This window comes from Gekko japonicus, unplaced genomic scaffold, assembly GCF_001447785.1.
Source record: "Gekko japonicus isolate JY-2015 unplaced genomic scaffold, Gekko_japonicus_V1.1 scaffold53, whole genome shotgun sequence".
NCBI classification, from domain to species: Eukaryota; Metazoa; Chordata; class Lepidosauria; order Squamata; family Gekkonidae; genus Gekko; species Gekko japonicus.
Genome location: NW_015162474.1, coordinates 871,464 through 879,961, shown reverse-complemented (window position 1 = coordinate 879,961; position 8,498 = coordinate 871,464). Strand labels below are relative to the sequence as shown.

Here is an 8,498-nt window from a genome sequence, read left to right as displayed (position 1 = left end):
CGTCGGCCCCAGGCCCCTCGGCTCCCAGGGCCCCCGAGACCGAACCCATCGCTACCCCGGAGCCCCGACGCTCGACGCGCCCCAAGAAGCCACCCGCCTACTTGAAGGACTTCGTCTGTGGGTGCCTTCTGAACCAAGGGGGGAGGGGTGTAATGTATTCAGCCTGACATGCCCGGACTTGCCCGGGCTGGCCAGGCATAACTCTTCAATAGCTTCATGTCCAAAGACAATGGGTCCGTAGGATCCTAGCCGGCCCAATCAAAGGGCCAGCTTCTCAGCCGGGAGACCAATGGTCGCCCGGTTACTGTAAATAGCCTATCGGGAGTAGGGGGTGTGTTTAGGTGTACTTGGTGGCGGGTTTTCTGAACATATATAACCAGCCTGCGAGCTGGTCCCGTCGTCTTTGTCCTGAACTAAATAAAGGTATGCTTAGCTGAAATCACTCTCCGTCTGCATACTTTTCAGGAGGGGAAATCCTACTAGTCTGCTCAGCTAGGTGTGGAGTCTTCTGCCAGAGGAAGACGTTGAGTCGAGTGTCTAGGATACAATCCAGCACAAACTCAGTTCTTTAGGGCTGTTCAGTTCATGAGCAGCTTGTTTAAGTGGTGTCCAGTTTGGAATCTGAAGAACTGCTATAACATTCTTGAACTGTCTTTTTCATTACCAGCTGAAGCGTCTGTGCCTTTATCTAGGGCAGCCCCATGCTGAATGCTTTACAGTAGTCTCAGAATTACAGAGGCATTAATGGAAGGGGCTCAGACCAGTTTGATGTAAAGAGCTGCAGGAATTCCACCAGGAATCAGTGAAAGGCGTTCTTTGCACTACTGCAGCTGGCCTTCTAGGCGTCTCATCTGTTCAGGAGCACAATAACCCTGTCAGTGTGCATGATTTCAAGAAGGCTGAATCCCTCTGGTGATAAAAGTTTCTGTCAGTTTTCTGAACTTCTACACTTCAGTTTTGTCTGTCTGTAGCAGGGCTTGAATCAACACAGTGTACAATGCCGTATTCATTTCCTGGAGAGGAAAAACTGGGAGTGACAAGAGCCTCTTCAGGTGGCACCCAATTCCAATGGCCAGCAACAGATAGGCTCACAATGCTGAAAGATGAGCCTCGGCATAAAAACACCTTTCTGTTGTGCTGACTCATTGCACCAGCCTTAATTACTTTCAAGATCAGCAGTGCTGTAATTGATTGCATAGTGCCTCAGGTTTGTTTTATCTGAAAATGCCTATATTTTATATTAATGAACTGGATTCTATTGGCAAGTACAGGCTTGGCATTTTAGTGTTTTGCCTTTAGACATGTTTCCCTTTACTGATCATGCAGCAGTTTATAAACAAAATGGGGAGTGAAGTTCATCACCAAAAATGTATTCGCTGCAGCTGAGTAGGCACCCATACAAAACTGCTGGTGTAACCAGTTGCCGTTCTTGATGGAGAAAGAAATGGGGTTTGAAGGGTTTTGTGCATAAAGACAAGGCTTGTATAAGCTAGATAAGTTAGATAACAGAAAATCCCTTTAGGGTGCCCCTTTTTATCAATGTATCTAATTTTCAATATGGCTCCATCTGTGTACACTTAAATCCACAGATCAGGGTCGTGTAGTCTTAAGGTAAAATTTCTTTTTTTTTTGTCAATTTTTTTTTATTTAGGATATAAACATTCATAATCAACATTAAATTTTTTTACATTTGTGCCTTTCATACCCTACCTACCTCCCTTTCCCCCTCCCTAATATATGGCTTCCCACAGTGCTTCGACCTCCTGCCCATCTCTTTCTTAATTTTTACAACAATTTTCTTTTTGTAATTCACTAGGTAACTATTATTTCACTATAGTAATTAATTTTTAACTTATCCTATCCCCCAAGCATTCTATGATTAATAATTATTAAAACTAAACAAATTGTCTTTTACTTCCCAATACTTTTCTAAGTATTCTTTTAAGATAAATTTTCCAACAAACTTGAGGGGCTCTGTAGGTTTGCAAAAAATATGAAAAGTTGTTAAAAATGTAGGAGGGTTTTAAATCCCCCCCCCCAAAAAAGAATACATTGTCTGCACATGTACAGTGTAAACTTACACTTCGCAGAGGGGAGGACGACCCTGTGTGCCCTGAGGCCAGCCCATGACCACCTCCCTTCTGAACACCCACAGGTGGCAAAGTGAGCAGAAGCCAAGCCCCAGGTGGTGGTATTCTGGGCAGGAAGGAGCAGAAGCCATTGCGCCCCCCCCCCCCGCTGCAGGCAGGCAGGCAGGCAAGCCCATTGTGCTAAAATAGGTTCTGTGTTTATTTACTGCACTTGAGTGGTTCTTGCCTTTATTCAAGCACAGGATAAAGTGCTGTACGCAATTATTCATTAATGAAAGCATATAATAATGAACATCTGTGGACTACTGGGTTATATCCTGAGGCTATTGGAATAATTACCTGCTGTGATAAAGGACCTCCCATAATAAGGGGGTTTAATTTTATAGAGCAGAACATCTGTCAGCCTCTATTTTGTTATCTTAGTTGCAGTTCTCCTCTTTCAGTTAACCACCAGTTGCCAGGAAGTGAAACAGGGATCCCATGGTTAAAATTTGCATAGTAGAGTTGAAGTGACTGGGCAGCTATCAGAACATATGGGGGACGGGCCAAATGAAGAAGGCTGGTGATAGTAAAACAGCAGAGATCTGAGGAGCTTCCTACCCATGTTGACGGTTTGGTGGTGGGCACGCTGAAGGCTCCGAAGCACATGTGCGACTGTTGTGCAAGTGGATTTCCATATCCACTTCTATAAGCAGATGCTGCCATCATGCAAATGCTCCATGTGCTCATGGGGCTCCAGACTTCAGTAATTCAGTGGATAAGCACAAGTATGCATCAGCACCCCACACGTATAAGAAATTGCTTCACTGGGGCACCTTTACTTAAGAAAGTTAGCTGGTCATAATGACATCATGTGTATTCATAAATATGCTGTGTCACACAATCTGGTTTGAACGTGTGGTTCAGTTATTATTCCACCATTGCCTAGATTTTATGTGTTTTTAAATTGTTTTTTTTAATTATGTAAGCCGCCCTGAGTCTGCCTCAGTGGGGAGGATGGGGTATAAATCTAACAAATAAATAAATAAGAACATAAGAGAAGCCAATGTTGGATCAGGCCAAAGGCCCATCCAGTTCAACACTCTGTCACACAGTGCTTCAATGAGCAGGGCCGGTATGTGCAAGAGATGCTTGGGAACACCATGGGGTTTTCAATACAGCTAGTAGGCCAATTCATACATCTAAAAGTTCATGTGTCCTCCACATGGACCTTTTACAGACTTTTGTTTATTGTCTATTTAAAACATTTATGAGCTGCCTATCTACCTAATGAGAACTCAAGGCAGCTTACGGTGTAAATAACAATACAATAGTTCCTAAGTGTACCTGGGCCCAAGCATCAGCCTTTCTCTCTGTGCAGCTTTCTGAACCTGAAACAGCCTCAGGGAGCTGCTGTTTGCCCTGTTGTGGTGACATAAACTCATTGATGCCCTTTGCACACCACAGCCCTGATTCAAACTGGTTCCTTGCATGCCTCAAAATAGCGTTCACAAAATGCAGCTCCAGATGCATGTCTGATGCAAAGTCCTTGTGGTGGCCATGTGTTTACCATATGGACTGTGTTAACTGTCCTCAGTGTACCAGGAGTTTACAAGATCCCCTGTTCCTAAGTCTCCACAGGCATGTCAGTTAACTGAGTGCTGGTTAATAGCTTTTATTGCACTGGTATTCTGCTGTTCCAAACCACTTAGGACAAAGAATGTACCCTACAAAATGCATACATCAATAAGAGGCATCCTGTTCTAACTAAAGCTTTTAGCAATTGCTGTTTGTGGGCCCAAGATGGTGGGTGAAATCTTGGTTTGGCTGAGGCACAGGCCTGCTCACGGTGGCCTGGATCGGGCCCCAGGGGGGAGCCCCACCCTGATGTGCGCATCACCCGGAAGTGACGCAACCATGCCAGGCACGCTGGGGGCGGGGCCATGGTCATCTGAGGACAAAGAATGTACCCTACAAAATCCATACATCAATAAGAGGCATCCTGTTCTAACTAAAGCTTTTAGCAATTGCTGTTTGTGGGCCCAAGATGGTGGGTGAAATCTTGGTTTGGCTGAGGCACAGGCCTGCTCACGGTGGCCTGGGTCAGGGTTCACATCTTTCTTGGTTTCCTCTGCTAAGGGAGTTAATGATCTTTTTCAGATCCAAAGTAGGCTTGCCAAGTCCCCCCGGGGGGCGGGGAAAACCCTGCCCCAGAGGCCCGTTCCCCGCCGCCGGTGGATCGGGCCCCAGGGGGGAGCCCCACCCTGATGTGCGCATCACCCGGAAGTGACGCAACCATGCCAGGCACGCTGGGGGCGGGGCCATGGTCATCTGAGGGAAAACTCTATGTTTTCCCCTCGGATGGTCGTGGCCCCGCCCCCAGCGTGCCCGGCATCGTCACGTCACTTCCGGGTGGCGTGTGTGCAGTGCGCACGCGCTTTGTGCGCGCACGCTCCACCCGCAAGCCAGGAGTCCCCCGCTGCGGCGCAACGCCGGACTTGGCAACCCTAATCCAAAGTGATATCCCAGCAGATAGCAGTTGCTGTCTCAAATGTTTTGTTTTGTAATCTGAATGGTAATCTTTTGACCTTTAAATGGCATCCGTTTCTCGGTATTCCAGAACCAGAGATACTACTGAACATTTTTTTTTTAGACTGCCCCCAAAGGGGCAGGGTTTTATTACATTTTCCACATAACATACACAAACAATCATAACATATACATACATATACATACATACTAACGTACAAACAGATACATGGAGGTTATTTTCAATTTTACCAATATTTATACTGAAGCCTATTGCACCTTAATAACAATTTCTCATGAACTGTGTAAGCAACTTTTCTGTCTCTATCATCCAAACAGGTATATATTTCATTTAGTAAACTCTTAGTCTGTCTCTTGCAAGCTTGCCTACATATGTTTATCATACCTATTATAGAACCGTGACCAAGTATTCTGGAATGTCGAATCTGTTGCGCCTTTTATCAATAAAGTCAATTTATCCAATTCCGCAGCCTCCAAGATTTTATTTACTAGTTCTCGTTTTGTTGGTATCTCCGGTAATTTCCAATATTTTGCATAGATAATTCTTGCAGCCGTAGTTAAAAAAACACTACTGAACATTTTGTACAGTCTGAATAGCCATGTGTTGACTCATTTTCAATGGTGGTAAACTTCGTGAGTTTTATGAAATTTCCAACTAGCGTTGTCATGTATCATGCTGATCATTTGTCCAATTGCTCCCAATTTTTGTTAAAATTAGGGAATGATCTTGGCTAATCATTTTTCCAAATTTTCTATCTGAGGTTGAAACAGTTTGACTGTCAAATTCAGATAATTGTCTTGAACAATATTGTAGACTATATTACTCAGGTCTGGATGCAGTTGATGCAAAATGGGTGATGTGGTACATTTTACTGTTGGGTCTGTGATGATTACAAAAATAATCACACACAGCTTTTCTTCTGTCAGAATCTGGAGCTCATTTTTTGAGATCATTGCAGCAATGGTCTATTTTAGTGACAGATAGCCAGTTTGGTGTAGCGGTTAAGAGCAGGGGACTGTAATCTGGAGAACCGGGTTTGATTCCCCACTCCTTCACATGCAGCCAGCTGGGTGACCTTGGATCAGTCACAATACTCTCTGAGCTGTTCTCTGAAGAGTAGTTCTCTCAGAGTTCTCTTAGCCCTACCTACTGCACAAGGTATCTGTTGTGGGGAGAGGAAGGGAAGGATATCGTAAGCCGCTCTGAGACTCCGAGTGGAGGGTGGGGTATAAATAATAGTTCTTCTTCTCCTTCTCCTTCTTCTTCTAGAATGTCACACCCACTGATTTACTCCAGCATTACTATAGAGCTCCTCTGCTTACAAGGGTTCCCCATTCCATCCAATGGAGAAGGCAGTTGTGCATCTACATTCCTTTAATAGCTGCATCTATTCAAATGAATGGGGTAGCACCTAGATTCAGGAACTCTGTGTATATACTGTAGCATGCATGGTGTACTTTCAAAGGCACTTTCTTAAGGCAGACATTGCTTTCAAGCATTTCAAGTACACTTTTGTTTTCATTAGGGTTTCCTTTGCCAAAACCAAAATTTCAAAAACCTGTGCTATGGATTATGTTTTCTGTATTATTTAGTTCTTGTAAAGGTTGCAAGACCTTTGAATATGTGAAAAGTGCATTTTAATGTTTATGGCAGATGTTCTGGGCGGTTGTGTTGTTTTTATAAATATTTATTAAGTATTTGTTTGTAAATTGTTGAATTTTTTAAATCGATTGTATCTTTTTTTATTAAGTTGTGCACCACAAGGAAAATTCAATAGAAATTGATAAAGCAATATACAAGCAAATGGTGGTGGATGAAATGAAATAGTTCTCTTGATCACTTCTTAAAAGGTTTCCGACAATATAGTTTTGTGTAATTGACTGTCTGCCTTCTTTTTCATTCCCTCTTTTGTTTTGTTTTTCTGTTACAGGCCAGATGATGTACTGTTACGACGTACACATGATGAGTCAGTTCTTATGCACTGCTTCCTTTGGCCAGTGGTTACCTTCCTAGTAGGAGTCCTCATTGTGATTCTGACCATTTGCGCAAAGAGCTTGGCTGTTAAAGCAGAAGCAATAAAGAAGAGGAAGCACTCCTAAATGGAGGACTCCCTTGAAGGAAAGTAGCAGAGTTGTAGGCAAGTCTGAAGTGCCAAATGCAGCTGATGGGCGCTTCCATGGTGCTTTTCCAGCAATGCTCATTCCCAGTGTATTGCCAGATGTTGGTCTTGCCAATGCCTGAAGATTAATCTTAGGTGACCATGCTGTGAAATGTCAGCTAGCCGCTTCTGCTATTATGAAAGCAAATATGTTTATTGCACCAAATGATCTTAAACTGCACCAAACTGGCTGTACTGCATTGAATGAAACCCGAATGATGGCACTTCACTCCAGGTCTCCAGGATGGACTGAAAGACAGCTTCTGAAAACCCAAAGTGTGGTTGATTTCATCTTAGCAAACTATCTTTCTTAACATTATAATTTAGTATAGAATATTTATTATTTCCTTTCTCATAGACTGTATTTCTGAAATATTAAAAAAGTGGTTGGTTTTTTTATTAGCATGTGGTCTCATTCTGTGAGTGTGTTATACTTTCTAGAGAGGCAAAATAAATTGTCATATTCAGCAGTGCCATTTGAGCATTTTAAAACAAGCATACGAGATTCCAAAATAGTTTGGTGATTAAAAAGAAAACATTAGGAATTATCCAGTTCTCTACTGCTTCCTCCCTTTCCATGTGCTGTTCCATACGTGGAAGATCCCTACTGAACTACCCTTTCCTTCTGGATCCCCTGCTACGGATGGAAAATTGTACTCATTTTAGGGGACATGATAGCTCAGACCTTTAGGATTAAGTATGTTGCAAATGAAAACTGAACACCATGATATTTATCTCCTCATGTTACAGTTTTGCGTAGCCACTCTTCTAAAGAACAGCAGCTTTTTGTCAACCCCAAATCAGCAGGCAGTATGTTAACCATGTATTTATTATGTGCAGAAACAATTCATGTGCACTTTAGGGAAACAAGTTTACTTCTCATCATAAAATTGCACAACATTTCTAGTTGGAAATTGTTAATCTGGAAATTAGGCATGTCTTGCTGCTGCTGCTGCTGCTGCAATCAGTCGTACCTTAAGTATATCGTTGTGCCTGAATACTATTGGCTGATCAGTAGGACTCAGGAATACCTACTTTTCTATGGCTTTTGCCCACTGTCAAGGATGTCATCTTTCATCATGTTCATGAATCACCATCCTAGGAAATCTGAAATTCTGCAATCACTGTAGCCAAATGTTTATATAAACCATGAATGGTATGTAATTGACTCCCTTCAAATTGATTGTTTTGCCATTCACTTCAGAGAGGTTGGATTATATGTTTAAATTAGCATAAATACATTTAATTGAATTCATTTAAGTGAATTTAGTCTAAATCCATTTAATTTAATTTGGCTGCAATTTTTTTTTACAAGGTACTGGGTTGGTTTTGTATTTGCTTCTTCTTAGCCTCTTCTTCATAACAGTTGTAAGCTTGTAAAAAAAAGTTGTTCTCACTATTTTGTTGGAGTTACCTGATTATATACCAGATGTTTAACTCAAAAATCACACAATGAGGGTTAAAGCTTATTCAGGGATCTTATTCATGTTGTTGCAGTGATTTGTAACGAAAACAAAACGCTACTACATAGAAACTGTAGAGGTTGCAGTGAAATCTGCCAAACCTGGATTTGGGAAGTGCCTATCCCCATCTGTAGACCAGGACTATTTCATACCAGAGTTTAGACAGTCTGGGTCCCATATAAAATGGACCTAGACCTGACCCTTGGAAGCCTCCATGTGATTGGTCTGTGACAACTGTGTCATCACTATGTTTTCTC

The 8,498-nt window shown here is 42.4% G+C and overlaps 1 protein-coding gene across 1 annotated transcript in view; it reads left to right on the top strand.

Moving 5' to 3' along the window:
• Window positions 1-6,719, top strand: part of KCNMB4 (potassium channel subfamily M regulatory beta subunit 4) — a 34,026-nt gene extending 27,307 nt beyond the window's left edge. The window contains exon 3 of the mRNA XM_015405715.1: window positions 6,551-6,719. Within this exon, the coding sequence (XP_015261201.1) occupies window positions 6,551-6,719 (169 nt within the window). The remainder of the gene's footprint in view (window positions 1-6,550) is intronic.
• The last annotated feature ends 1,779 nt before the right edge of the window (window positions 6,720-8,498 follow it).